General features: G+C 43.5%; 1 protein-coding gene and 1 long non-coding RNA gene across 3 annotated transcripts in view; both read right to left on the reverse strand.

The window, feature by feature from the left end:
- Positions 1–1,718: 1,718 nt before the first annotated feature.
- LOC148758774 (uncharacterized) lies at positions 1,719–5,921 on the reverse strand. The gene is made up of 2 exons (XR_016020210.1): positions 2,087–5,921; positions 1,719–1,954 (listed from the first exon to the last, which is right to left on the reverse strand). It is a non-coding gene; the product is annotated as an uncharacterized LOC148758774 (long non-coding RNA).
- Positions 5,922–6,610: 689 nt separating this feature from the next.
- Positions 6,611–15,200, reverse strand: part of AFG1L (AFG1 like ATPase) — a 198,507-nt gene continuing 189,917 nt past the window's right edge. Inside the window, exons 13-14 of one of the 2 annotated variants that reach the window (XR_016020209.1) lie at positions 11,259–11,358; positions 6,611–6,889 (exon numbers count right to left, since the gene is read on the reverse strand). Coding sequence is in view for 1 of the 2 variants with exons in the window: in XM_074333372.2 (XP_074189473.2) it covers positions 11,311–11,358 (48 nt within the window). In the remaining variant the exon portion in view is untranslated. Of the gene's footprint in view, positions 6,890–11,252; positions 11,359–15,200 lie in introns of those variants that run through there. The other variant, XM_074333372.2, reaches the window with a different exon arrangement.

Here is a 15,200-nt window from a genome sequence, read left to right on the forward strand (position 1 = left end):
TTTTAGTGTTTCACCTGAACTAGCTGAGTAGATTCACCATTTCAAACATGTAGTTCTGAGGGGTGTGGTAGTAGATGCCAGGGCTCTGCCTCTGAGGGCATCACACTCAGCACTTGTGTCCCTGCTCAGTCCTTGCACCTAGGTCAGCTCCATACTCCCTCTGATCCCAGAACCCTAACACTGGGGACTGAGCTCACTGCCTGTCAGCAAAGTGCTCATTTCCCTCTTGGGTTCGCTTCTACACCCATCTCAACATGTAAGCCCAGAAACGCAAATACAGTATAAGCCTCCAAACAAATACGTGACTCAGCTGGAAAGAAAGGATCCCCAATATTCAGGTCTAGAGCTGCCCCCTTTCCTTTGTCTGACACCCTCATTAGTTCCTTCTTCTGACTCCCCACTCGTCAGCAAACTACTTACATGGAAAACATTTACTGAACACTCGAGCTTTGGCTTGTCTTTCAGGATATCATTCCAGGCAGGTTTCATCACCACCCTCTCAAGAGTTTCTGGGTCTCCTGTCTTCTCTCTTTCTCTTTGCCTCTTTTAGGTGCTATACATTCTGGCAGAGCCTTGTGGGGAGGAAGAAATTTTCCTCTACCTTTCTAGGTTCTTTCAGCTGGTCTAATAGTTAAATCTACTTGAGACAGATTAACAAGAGAAAATAACCAAATTAAATTAACATATGTATGGGAAGGAAGGGGCAGAAGTTTCCTGTGAGCCCATCGGGTCTCCACTGCCTTCAACTTAAAATAATTCACATGGCACAGCAGCTTGAGGAAGCCTGTTCTGAACCCATTTCAGCCTCCCCTAGGGTGATTACAGTGACTGCCCTATGGTTCATTTGGAGGGCAACTCTGTATGTTTACAGGGAGAAAAAAGTAGGGGATCCAAAAAAGGTTGAAGATTGACCTGAGAAGGAATTGCATAATTAAGAGAAAGTGGTTAGCAATTTGTTTTCGTGTTCTGAGCTAATAATGATAGGTAACTTTTATTTGTCACTTAATATATTCCAGTCCCTGAATTAAACACTTTTTTTGCAGTGTTTAAGTTATCACAAAGACTTTAGGAGGTAGGCATTGTCAACGTAAGAACATCCAAGTCTGTAGAGACTTTTTATAAGAGTTTACTTGAGCCAAACTGATGACATATGCCAGGGAGCAAGATCTCAAATGATCTGGAGAAAACAGTTTTGTCACTTCTTTCATGCATTTGAAATTAAGAAGGGAATATAAGGAAGATAACACGGAGTTGGAAGAAAGCAAGGCTGGGGTTAGATTACAGGATAGTTAACAGATTACGTGCTTTCTTGAGGGTGGTTATAGCTTATTTCAAAGGTGTGTTAACCTATATGCACAAAAACAATGGACAAAGCTGACTTAAGGCAAAGATAAACCTTTTACTAAAAAGTTACATGCCTGGGGCGTGCCTTCCCACCATGACCTGCCCCGTGAGGAATTTATGGTGAGATCACCCTGTGAGATTACTTTCCATAGAACACTTTTTTTTTTTGGTCCACAGTACAGTAGTGCTGGCATGGGGGTTAAGAATTCAGGTTCTCAGGTTAAGTCTTGTTAAGTGTGGCTGGCACCTGAAAGGCAGTCGCCACACTTCAGTCTATTTCTGAAAGTCAAGGGGATGTTAACCCTTTCGCAGGGCCCTACGTCCCTGTGTGGCACTCGTGACGCGAGTGGGGAACAAAGTCCTGGCACACAGGATCAGATAGAGTAACAACTTTATTTGGAAGCCAGTGTCCCTCCAGAGGCCAGTGCTCTGGTAAGTACAGAAGGTTATACAGAATAGAATAGAATTTAACAACGAACCAAGTCCCAGAGTTGATCGAGGTGGAGAAGTTTCCTGGTCTGGGAGAGGTGACTGGGCCCACGATGGGTCTGAGGCAAGCTGGTCTTGCAAGGAAGAACTTCAGAGAGTCCCGGAGTATCATGGCTTGGACCTTGTAGAGCAGGGGTGTCAAAACTGCGGCCCGCAGGCCAACTGCGGTCCGCAATTCATTGTTAATTGGCCCGCAGCAAATTCCAAAAATATATTTAGTTTACTTAAATAAACCAGGTGAGGCAATACATACTTCACCTCAAGTGAGTGGCCCGGCTGTTTATGTATTTTACCACATATGGCCCTTGGTAAAAAACGTTGAAAAAAGTTTTGACACCCCTGTTGTAGAGGGTCTTAGCCGGAGCGCCCGGTCAGACTTCTCAAGGCATTGCTCTGGAGTTCTGCTTTAATCCTCTTCCTTGTTTACTTTTAGGTGAGAACCAGAAGTGGTTTGCCAGGAGTTGTTTACCTCTTAGGTGAAGGTGTTTATCACTCAATTTTGTTAGGCTCAGTTTCACACAAAAACATAAACATGTTTACTTTCATGTATATACTCTAAACATAAACATGTTTACTTTCACTTTGATCAGTCTCACACATGTGTGGCCATAGTCCTGTCCCTACTAGTAAACAACTAGTTTTGCAAACCTCAATCCAACATATATAATACATTTTATATGCTCTATACATTAAGCCATATTTAGGCCAGGAGCAGAAACCTTATCGTAAAAGCCATCTTGTCTTGATCCCATCTTGCTTTACCTCCTAGGGGCCTGTGACCAGTGGGCCTGGGGTCTGGATGGCAACCTGGGGCCAGAGTGTGCAGCTGGAGGGCTTCGTCTTGCCCTGAAACCCTTTGTCAGTGAAAACCCCCTGAAGCATTGAAGGAGGAACAGCCTCGTTTACCCCTCCTATAAAACTCCATACCCCTCTTTGCTTGGGGAGGTTATGGTCTTTTCTAGCCTGACCTCCGGCAGCCCAAGACACGCCAAATAGATTCTAATAGACCAATCTTGGTCTCCCACGATTCATTCCTCTCGCCGTGCCTAAAACGTGTGATCTTACCAGCTGTGAGACCATGATTATTATTTAACCACTGAGCCTCATTTCCTCATTCATAAAATGAGAATAATACCTTCTAGAATTGTTGGAAGGATGGGGTTAAATGAGATTATAAATCTAAAGCATTTAGAATTAGAATACTAAGGGAGCTGCTTTTTAAAATAGTGATGCCCAGACTCCATCTTAGATCAACCAAATTAGAATCTTTAAGGGTAGAGTGTGGCTTTGATATTCTTTTAAATGTTTTCTAGATAAATCTAAGGCACTGAAGATTGAGAACACTGAGCTAGAGATCTCTCTGCACACTCCTGTGTTTGCGCTCAGCTATGACTAACTGGCTGCTGCTTAAGAATGAGAATGATGATAGATCCATAAGAAAACTACACATAAAGGGGCAGACCCCATACACATAATATCTCATTTTAGCCGTAAAACAACTTAACCCAGCAGGAACCATTTCTCTGATTCTATAGGGTGTTGCCCTGGTTCACACAATGAGTGGGCAGACCCAGGAGTTGAACTGAGGTCTGTCAGAATCCGTGGGCCATTTGGCCTAGAGAAAGGGGCTGGAACCAGATAAGCACACACAAGCCCAAGCATTCATCCAACCAGTCCAAAGCTGGTGGTTGTCTGGCCAAATCTGCCCCATCAGGTGGTTTTTTGGCTCTCTCATGTGCTTTTACAGTTATTGAGTCAATTGCCAACATTTAAAAAAAAGGAGATTTCACCCCACAGCCAGATTTCTAACTCTTCTTGAAAAATTAGAAGATCTGGTAATTCTGGCACCATAGCCATATGTGCTCTCCATTCTCCTCCTCCTCAGTAGGCCCTCGTCCCTCATGTATGGGTCCGCCTGACCTCTAGACATTTGACTTAGCCGCGATAACTTGTGTCTTCTACCTCTACGGTGGCTCCTGCCAGTTCATGAGAAGCAACTGTCCACACCTTTGCCCAACTCTTTGTTCAGTGAATCAAATTGGTAGCTCGAGATAGACCATTGTGGGAGTATTTACCCCACAGAAATTTGGCAAATGCTATCAATCAAGCCTCCCCCCCCCCCCCCCGAGATTCAGTTGCCAGTATACACCATTGCCCCTCAGCCACTGTACGGTGTTCGGAGGATGGAGATTTGTTCTGAATAGAAAGTGAAGGGAACAGAAGCACTGGAGAAACTGTAACTCAACTCTGCTTAGCAATGGATTATACATTATCTAACCTCATTTTTAAAGTACTTCAATTTAATATGGTGGAGTAGATACCTGAAACAAACTTCTTGATGAAAACTAAAGCTGGATAAGATTTTTTACTATTTAAAAAAAAAAAAAATGCATCATTGAGCTGGCAAGAAAGCAAGAAAACCAGAGACCAAAAGCAAAGTTAAGGTGGGATCCATGGAAGTGGGCAAGCTCCTAGAAAATCCATCAAACAACAGTGTGCAGGAGCTGAGAGGCGATAAAGCTTCCGGCCTGTCCAAGATTATGAGCATTATGCTCATAAGAACCTCTCCCCTTGTAAATTGGTGCAGCCACACTGGGAAACAGTATGGAGGTTCCTCAAAACATTAAAAATAGAACTGCCTTATGACCCGGCAATCTCACTTCTGGGTATCGATCCAAAGGAAATAGAACTATCTCAAAATGCTATCTGCACTTCCGTGTTCACTGCAGCGTCACAATAGCCACAACGTGGAGGGAACTGACCAAACCCAGTCACTTTTGATCAGGACTTTCTAGTTGCTACAGCGAGTGGAACTCCTTTTGGGGTTTGTGGAGATTTTACCAACAAATAAAAAGATGAGGTTAGAGCTTCCCCCACCCCTTTTTTTCACTTGTGCCACAAAAATATGTTGTTGAAGAGTGAAGGCGTTGTCATGACAACCAATGGGAAGGGTTGTGACCTACACGGAGCCTAGAAACAGGACAGACAGTGGCCTGCACAGGCCAGCCTTTCTCCAGGGGACAGGCAGCACAGAGGAGGGCCCAACAGCTAAGAGAAGGTCAGTGGCCTCAAAAGCCACTGTCAACTGTCCCCAGTGTTCTGGATTAAGTGCCAAAATCAAGTTTCTTTACTTGCCAAATAGAGAATCAGACCTGATCTGGAAAAACCACAGGTGAAAGAATTCCATGAGGCCCAATCTAAAAGAAATGGCTACTCAGAACTATTTCCCCCCTATAAACTCAATATTATCAATAAACTGTTCTTTTGAAACTGATCCCCCAAGTGAACAATTAGAATTGCATCCCTTTTGCAAGAGTATAAGAACTAGTTTGTCTATATATGTTTTAAGTTAGTCCCTCTCCACTTTTTCACTATTGTAGTACATTAATATTGAAATTAGGGCAGGCCAAAAGTCCCATGCAATTGTTGCTTAACTTCTGGATTGAAGAAACACGCAGAAGATGAGAATGTTCGATGACTTGGAAAATTCCTTCTACAGGTCCTAAATGTGGTCCCACCTAATGCTGCTTCATTCTCTCATACATATATTTTAAAATGTTTATTAACCTTCAATCTTTCAACTTACCTAATATGAAACAGAGGCATTTAAAATATCTGAAAAGATCCGTATTTTTCACTTGTTCTGTAGCTATGAGGTTGGTAATCCTAGCTCCTTTTTTCAAAAACTTTTTTATCAAGAAATATACCATGCTTACAGAAAATCACAGAACAGTTTACAGTTCATGTAGCAGTGCACAGTTATAACTAACGCCCAGGTCAAGAAATAGAACATTAATAGCACCCTACAAATCCCTGGGGGGCCTTTCCCCATCAAACCACAATATTTAATCATCATTGAGTCACAACAGCCCTATAAAGGAGATGATGTTCTCCCCATTTCATAAATAAGGAAATTGAAGCCGCAGCCTGGAGGTTTCCCAGCTGAGGCCCTGAGGCCCGGACTGAGCTGGGACTTGAACCCAGGTCTCGCTGACTGCAAAGACCACGCTCTCTCCACATTAGTACACTTTCCATCCTCATCTGTGTGTCCCTTCATTGTCATCTGGAAGACAGCTGGCTGGGTAGAAGATATGCTGCCAATGGCCCCGTGAAAGCCCCACTGGGGACCAGGCCCTGGCTCTGACCTCACACACCCGCTGCTTGAGCTGACAGCGTTCACTGCCTGAAGGGAACATTATGGGAGGCCACACAGCACTAACGCAGCAGAACCACGTTTCTCTTGGTATAAAGGATTCCTCTTAAACATTTTTAAGACTAGTTTATTCTCTCACTTAATGCCCAGAAACCCACTTCCTTCTTTTTCGGCAGTAGCCTTAGTCCTTCTGCAATGGGATCGTCCCTCCCAGATGCTGAGCTACTTGAGGTCAAAGATTGTGTCTCACTCCCTTTTAAAAAAATTGTATGTTGTGGAAAGTTGTCAGCCAAAGGGGACCAAGTTTCAGTTATGCAAGATGAACAAATTCTGGAGATCTACTCTACAGCATAGGGCCGAGTTAACAATACTGTACTGTATACTTCAAATTTTGCTGAGAGGATATATGCTAAGTCCTCTTACCACAAAAGAAAATAATTTAAAGGAAGGAAGGAAGGAAGGAAGGAAGGAAGGAAGGAAGGAAGGAAGGAAAGAAAGGAAGGAAGGAAAGAGAAAGAAAAGAAAGAAAGAAAGAAAGAAAGAAAGAAAGAAAGAAAGAAAGAAAGAAAGAAAGAAAGAAAGAAAGAAAGAAAGGAAAAGAAAAGAAACTTCTAGAGGTGATGGATAAGTTTATGGTCTTGATTGTGATGATGCTCTCACAAGTATATACTTATCTCCAAATTCATCAAGTTGTACACATTAAATACGTACAGCTTTTTGTATGTCAATCATACCTTAATAAAGAGGTTAAAATAAACAAATAAAATTTCAAAATTGCATGTCAAATGCCCAGGCCAGCGATCAACGTGGGAGAAAGCACAGAGACGAGGAGATGTGGCTGCTGTTCTCTGCTCCATCCTCGGCTCCAGGCCCTTAGACTTTCCTAAGTTTCAGATTCCTCTCCTAGAAAATGGAAAGGGCTAGACTAGAATCTCAGAGCCAATTTGTAGCACTAGCATCTGTAATTGTGTTAATTAATTTCTTCAACAAGCACTTACCTGACATTTTCTGTTTGTACCCTTTTACAAACAAAACTTCTGGCCCATATCATTGAGACTCAGATAAAATGACAACTATTTTGTTTTCCCTTCTTTACAGGTTTGTGGGCATTTGTTATTTCTTCATGATTTACCTATTTTTAACCATTAGATGTAGTTCCTTTTTTTAACAAGGGCCATCTTTGCTGTTTCCCTACTAGACTGGAAGCTTAATAAGGCCAGGGGTTGTGTCTAATTTGTCTTTGTATCTCCAGCACATAGCAGTCACGCAATAAATGTAAAAGGAAGTGTGACAACATAGATGGACCTAGAGGGCATGATGCTAAGTGATACAAATCAGACAGAGGAAGACAAATACCATATGATCTCACTTATATGTAGAACCTAAAGAACAAAAGAAACGAACAAACAAAACAGAAACAGTATGATACAGAGAACAGACTGATCGTTACCAGATGGGAGCTGGGTTGGGGGACTGGGTGAAAAAGGGGAAGGGATTAAGAAGTACAAATTAGCAGTGGAAATATAAAGTACAACATAAGGAATGTAGTCCATAATATTATAATAATTATGTGTGGTGCCAGGTGGGTACTAGGCTAGTCAGGGGGATCACTTCTTAAATTATATAAATGTCTAACCACTATGCTATACACCTGAAACTAATATAAAATAATATTAAATGTGGAAAAAAAAATGTAAAAGGCAGGAAGGGAGGGAAGGGGGGGAGGGAGGGAGGAAAGGAGAGAGGGAGGAGGGAGGACAGAAGGGGAGGAGGGACGAAAGATAGACTGATCTTTGGAATCTTCCCTTACCTGTGATACCACTGAGCACTGAGACAGTCAATATTTAAACCACAGTTCCTGCCCATGGAGGGTGCCATTGGTAACAGGCGCTGACCTTTTACTGAATCAGCAAATAATCAGAGCTACACCAAATGACATTTTTATTGAAGCCTTTTGCAGGTACCTAATATAATCATGGCCTTATGCTAAAGAATGCCAAGTGCTCCTGAGTGCAAAGGAGAAGAGAAAAATATTATAATAAAGTCACCAGACTCTTGGCTTCTTACCAGAGAAAATCTACTGCTCCGGGAGAGCCTTATTTCTGCTGAGTTGGCATTACTCGAAGACCACCTGCTTTCTATCAGTTTCCCTTAGTATGTTTTAGAAGTGTTCTTTGGGAAGTTTGATTTTCTTTACCTGCGTCCAGCTCTGGGCTCTACCAAACTTCCTGGTGGCCTGTGATTTGTTATGAATATGGCCCAATTACATTTCCTCCCCATAGTTGCCACCATGTCCCTAACTCAAATATAAAATACAAAATTTTAGTTTGCTCCACTGTGTTCTCTGGTGCTTAGCCAGGGTGTCCTCCTGCACTCATATGACAACTCCTTGCCTCTTAGAAAGAAGACTTTGCTCTTCTGATCTCTCCCCAGAAAGCAGGGGATGGGAAACAGACTTTCCCCCTCTCCCTCCATCAAGCAAACTCTGACCACTGGCTGGTCTTGGAGCACCAGGCTGCTGATTTATTTTTTATCATCTTTATCACTTCCTTCTAAACTATCCAGAAGAAGAGGACTAATCTCTAGGTAGAAAGGTGAACTCTATTTTTCAAAGCACTGGAATGAGCCTATAATAAGCCAAAAGGACTTCAGACTAAGTTTCCGGCTACAAGGTTTGCATTTCTCCAGCAGGCTTGGCCTTGGAGAGGTTCTCAAGGAAGATCCCAAGCACTGAGCCACTAGACAGCCACCTGCTCCTCTCATGTGCAGGGCTCTGGGGTCCTGGTCAGCTTCCGGCCACAGGGCATCTGGTCTTTACAGTCACTGTTTGAGTGGGAGAGGGTAGAAAGGAGAACTGTCCTCACCTCTATATCAGGCGATGGCATGCCAACGTGGAGTTAAGGTCCTGAGGTAGAAGGATGGGTGAGAAACAGATACCCACCACCTTACTTTTTCCCTTTTTGGCTTCCCTGGGGGCTGCTGGCATGTCAGGCTGCAGAGCTACCTTCTGTTCCTTCCGTTCCCCTCAGTAGTCCTTAGCTATTCAGCAACGCTTCCAGAGTTGACCTCGTGGTAGAGGATACTGTGTCAAGTACCAAGAAATGGCCTGCCTTGTCCCAAAGCTCTCAGTGCTATGCTAATGCCAAGGCTATGGGGGGTCACACCTTGTGTAGGCCCCTTTTTAAACATTAGATGATCGTCTTCTCAAGGGTGGGGATATGTCTTAGCTGCTTCCCTTCCTGGGTTTACAGGAGCTGTTACAAAGGCACCTGCCAATATCCTCTAACCATTGCCTAAGATTGAAAAATAAGATCTCACATATCCATATGTGACTATTTTTGAATAGTATTTAGGTTCTGTTTTAAATACTTATTATGAATTTTTCTCAATCAATGGATAACAAAGGAGAGCCACAATCATGGGAGAGACCTTGGCTCCTTCTGACACTAAAAGGGGGCCCTCATAGCCCCATAGCTGGCACACCCACTGGCCAGCTTCGGACCCAGCTGGAGCATCACCCAGCTGCCTCAGGGGATGATACAACCAAAGGGCACACTAGGCAGGCACCAAAGTGAATCCTGCGCCATAGGGTCAGCAGCTGCACAACAGCTCCTCCACTGTAGTCAGAGCCAGTCATCACAGCCAATCAGCCCAAGGGTCAATTCCTCCCATTGGTGTGCAAACAGCAACCAAGGCTCAACTACAACAGGAGGGCACACACAACCCACACAAGGGATACACCTGGAGCACTTGGCTCAGGTGACCAGGAAGACAGCACCACTGAGCCCCACAGCACACCTACTACGTAAGGCCACTCATACTGAGACTGGGAGACATAGCAGCCCTACCTAATACATAGAAACAAACACAGGGAGGTGGCCAAAATGGGGAGCCAAACAAATATGTCCCGTGTAAAAGCTAAATAAAATGGAGACAAGCAATCTACCAGATGCAGAGTTCAAAACACTGGTTGTAAGGATGCTCAATGATCTCAGGGAGAACTTCAACATAGAGATAGGAAACATTAAGTGGAGATAGAAAACATAAAAAGGAACCAGTCAGAAATAAAGAATACAATAATGGAAATGAAGAATACAGTAGATCAGATGAAGCAGAGGAGGGAATCAGCAATTTAGAAGACAAGGCAGCAGAAAACACCCAAATAGAACAGAAAAAGGAAAAAGATAAAATAAAATAAATGAGGATAATTTAAGGGGCCTCTGGGACAACATTAAGCGCACCAACATTCGCATCAAAGGGGTCCCAGAAGAAGAGAGAGCAAGGAGTTGAAAACCTATTTGAAGAAATAATGGCAGAAAACTTCCTTAAGCTGGTGAAGGAAACAGACATACAAGCTCAGGAATTACAGAAAGTCCCAAACAAAATGAACTCAAAGAGGCCCACACCGAGACACATCACAATTAAAATGCCAAAGATTAAAGACAAAGAAAGAATCTTAAAAGCAGCAAGAGAAAAGCAGTTAGTTACCTACAAGGGAGCTCCCATAAGACTGTCAGGTGATTTCTCAACAAAAACTTTGCAGGCAAGAAGGGAGTGGCAGGAAATATTCAATGTGATGAAAACCAAGGACCTACAACTAAGATTACTCTGCCCAGCAAAGCTATCATTTAGAATCGAAGGACAGATAAAGAGCTTCCCAGACAAGAAAAAGCTAAAGGAGTTCATCACCACTGAACCAGTATTATAAGGAATCATAGAGGGACTTCTTTAAGAGGGGAAAAAAAGAAGATAAAAAATATGAATAAAATGGTAATAACTACATATCTATCAACAATTACTTTAAAAGTAAATAAATTAAGTGCTCCAATCAAAAGACATAGGAGGGCTGAATGGATAAGAAAACAAGACCCTTACATATGCTGCCTACAAGAGACTCACTTCAAATCAAAAGACACACATAGACTGAAAGTAAAGGAGTGAAAAATTATTTCATGAAAACGGAAATGAGAAAAATAAAAAAAGTAGTCACAGCAATACTTATACCAGACAAAATAGACTTTAAAACAAAGGTTGTAACAAGAGACACAAAAGGACCCAGTAATCCCACTTCAGGATAGTTATCAGAAGAAACCCAAAATGCTACCTTGAGGGGACGTGTGCATCCATATGTTCATTGCAGTACTGTTTACAATGGCCAAGATGTGGAGGCAGCATGGGTGTCCATCAATGGATGAATGGATAAAGAGGTGGTGGTATATATACATATATACAACGGAATATTAGTTGGCCAGGGAAGGGAATGGGTTCTTACCATCTGCAGCAGCATGGATGGACCTGGAGGGTACTGTGCTGAGTGAAGTGTGTCAGACAGAGAAAGACAGATGCAATGTGATTTCTCTTATATGTAGAATCTAAAGAACAAAACAAACAAAACAGAAACAAACTCATAGATACAGAGAACATTTTGATGGTTTCTAGACAGGAAGGGGGTTGAAGGTTAAAGGGGAAAAAGGGTTAAAAAGTACAAATTGGTAGTAAAAAAATAGTCATGAGGATGTAAAGTAAAGCATAGGGAACATAGTCAATAATATGGTAATAACTATGTATGGTGCCAGGTGGATACTAGACTAGCCAGGGGGACAACTTCTTAAATTATATGAATGTCTAACCACTATGCTGTATACCTGAAATTAATAGAAGATTGAATGAATGTCAACTATAATTGAAAACCTTTGAAAAGGGGGGGAAATGTGAAGGGGAATAAGAGGTTTAAATTTCCAGGTATAAAACAAATAAGTCATGGGGATGTAATGTACAGCATGGGGAATATAATCAATAATACTGTGCTAGCACCGTACAGTGTCAGACGGTTGCTGGACTTAACATGGTGATCACTTCTTTAGGTATATAAGTGTTGAATACTATTGCATACACCTGAAACTAATATAATATTGTATTTTAGCTATATTGGAATAAAAATCTTTAAAGAAAAGGGGGGCCCTCATATATAGAAAGGTTGGGCAAAAGATATCAGTGGATATTTTGTATCTGACTGATGGCTGATTATCCCAGTTCCTAGATCCCTGGCTTCCTTTTCTTTTGGGATGAGGCTAAGGAAAGACGCCAACACATTCTCATCAGCAAAGGGAATCTGTGTTAGTGGATGATGGGCTTGATGTCTTTGGTCTTCTGCCTTAGTTGGCCTGTAACAACTGTCACAGGAAAGATTCGGCTGGGGGGAAAATCCTTTTTTAAAAAGAGATAAACTACATAATGAAGCTTTTAAAATTTACTCTGGGTTTTATAACCACCAGCACCACCACCCTCATTCTAATCTTGCATCACTTTAAAAACTTGAATAGTTGCTGAAAAGTAAATCAATCACCTCAGGGATGAGACCCAAGTTCGGAGCATTTTTCTCCGAAAAGTGTAATTTTTCAAAAAAGTCTGGGGAAGTGAAACTGGGGCTTGCCAAGGGAGGCCTCAGTCAGTATCGGCACCACTGTTTCGCCTGTGTGAACCCTGCAATTAACCAGAGTGGATTGATCTACTTTTCGTCCTGAGTCAAATGCTATTCTAACATTCCTGAAAGCCCTTGCCACTGCCGTCCTTGCTGGAAGCATCCATGAGATGCTGTTTGACATCAGTTTCTCTGCGGGGGTTGCTGTGGATCATCATTAACCCCCTTGCTGGGGGCTCCCCGCTCTCGTTGCTGCCAGCTGCCATTGTCCCCTGGATCCGTTCAAAATGGCCAACATCAGGGCTTCCCTGCGCGCATTCAATCACACAGCAGGCTGCACTCCGCGAGCCAGCAGCTGGGCTCGCCATTTGATTACAGCCTTCTCAGCACTTCCAGAGCAAAGCTCCACCAATGCCCCCTTGTTCCAAACTTGTTTTGTACCAATGACACGTCTTCACTTTAGTTCTATTTCTCAAATTCCTTTCATTTGAACCACTAGCCACTCTCCCAGTGCCCATTCCGGAAAACTGGGCTCTGACTAAAGAAGGATTTGTTCTTAGGCCAGATTTTCCAGTTTTCCCAAGAGCCAGTCTCACTGCTTCCCGGCTGCACTTGGAGAAAACCAGGCCCCACGAGTGAACCTCCTTGCCGGGGCCTGAGCACTCAGCCTTTTCCCCTGGTGCTTTCATCCTAGTAACTCTAGAGTCGTCTACAGCTCATTTTAATTTTCACCTCCCTGCCACCATATGTAAGACATGTGGAGGGTCCGGATGGGAACAGGAAGACCTCTGGCGAAGCCTCCAGAAGAATTTCCTGGTTAAAATGAAAACATGCAGTGATCCCAGTTATGCTGCTCATCTCACAGCTTAAGATGCCAAGAAATAACAATGATATTTATGAAATAGGATGAAGTTCCTCACTGGACAGAGAAAGAAGCCAAAACTGGCCGACCAGTTGGCCAGAGACAGTGCCCCCACCACAACCACACTTAATGCCATGAGGAATCTCTAAGCAGGTTGACTTCCAGCTTCCCGGGTGAAGGCAGTCAGATAGCCTCAGAAGAGGGTGAAATCCAACACACAGGACGGGGAAGAGACAGTCTCGAACTGCCAAGCAAGTTACGTACTAAGTTTATTCCGATCACCATTCATGTTTCCCATCATCTCTGCTGAGCCTAGGAGAGGCCTACGAGATATGCATTCCTTCATTTCCACGTGGGAGAGAATCAGGCCTGATCAGAACAAGGCTGAGACCTGAAGCACAGCACCTGGCTCCAAATCTGTCCTTCCCAGAAGCCTCCCTTACAAAGAATATGTCTTTCTCCTCTGCCTCTGCCACCTCTTTCAAGAAGCAACTCTTTCTGGCAGGCGTTTGTAACTCAGTTGGTGTCCCTATCTTACTTAAGGAGAAGACAATGTCAGAAGGAGAAGCACATTCTGAGACCATCGCATGGTCCACAGTCACCAAAACACGGGGGTACGTCATATGTGCCCAGAAGGTTCTGGGAGGGTCGGATGCACACGGTGCACTCATGCCAATCTTTCTAGAAAAATATCTTTCCTCTGCGACTCTCAGGGCACTTTATTCATCTAATCTCTTTCCTGCTGTATCACAATGAGGTAGGTCACATCCAGAACCGCTATTTTGCAGTTGGAGAAAGAGAGGCAGAGAGGAAGCAGCAGAAACAGATACCGTACCCTCCCTATCAGTTACCGTCACTGTCATACTTCAAGCATCTACTTTTTTCCCTCAGCACCTCTTATTGTTTTACAGGGAACTCTTGATAAAAGAGAAGTATTTTTCTCCATACTAACTTACCCAGAGGGCAAGCTGACCTGGTGTGGGCAGCTTGTGGTTTTCTCAAAGAGGAGCGAACGTTCCCAGCGCGTCCTCTGCAAAGCACGGAGGATACAGGTCTTTGCCTGTGTTTATTGATCTCCTCCTGCCACCCTGTGGCGGCGCAGCGAACATACATGCTAATTCCATTTTTCATCTGCCGTGCTCCCTGAATAATCAGTTTCTGTCCCTTGCAATACACACCTAGGGAGGAAGAATCCACTGGACCCATAATTCATTTACCCCTTAGTATAAAATAGGCAAAAACAAACTGATTGGCTGAGAGCACGTGTTGCGCAGGGCGGCCTGCCGGGTCTCTGCTCCCACTCCCCACATAAGAGCAGGACATGGTGAGGCCAAAAAGGAACACCCACGGAGCCATAGGTAGGGGAGTCATATCACTATAGTTTCACTGGAGGCTGGATTCACACGATGTGCGACCTGCTGTCCGCTTTTCTGCCAAATGACCTACGACTCTCAACTCCCCTCCATTCCACTCCCCAGCGCAGCCGCGGAGTTACATTAGCAGCCAACGGCTCAAGGGTTACAGCTGACAGCCAACCAGCCACAGCTGACGGCCATCTACTACCTGAGCCAGCACCCTTCCATGTGAGGCTGAGAGCCTGGAAACTGCTCTCTGGGGCTCTGTCCCCATAGCATGGTAAAGTTACCAAAAAAGGAGGCAGAAAATATCAGGTGCCAACTTTTAGCAAGCTGAGCTTTTGCTGAAATTGGATGAGGTGCCCTGAGAATTGGACCTACCCATCAATCCAACTTTGCTCTGATGTGCAGAGCTTCAGGAAAGACTTAATGAATAAGTCTTAATTTAACCAGCAATTCAGCCCTCCCATATTCCAGAACAGATATGATGTATCTGTTCCATAGTCCAGCTAAATTTTACTACTCTTCTTTTAATTGGGACTTTTCACGTTTTGAGTAATATAAAACACTAACAAA

This window comes from Rhinolophus sinicus, chromosome 2 (genome assembly GCF_057876585.1).
Source record: "Rhinolophus sinicus isolate RSI-liver-muscle chromosome 2, RSI-T2T, whole genome shotgun sequence".
Taxonomy (NCBI): Eukaryota; Metazoa; Chordata; class Mammalia; order Chiroptera; family Rhinolophidae; genus Rhinolophus; species Rhinolophus sinicus.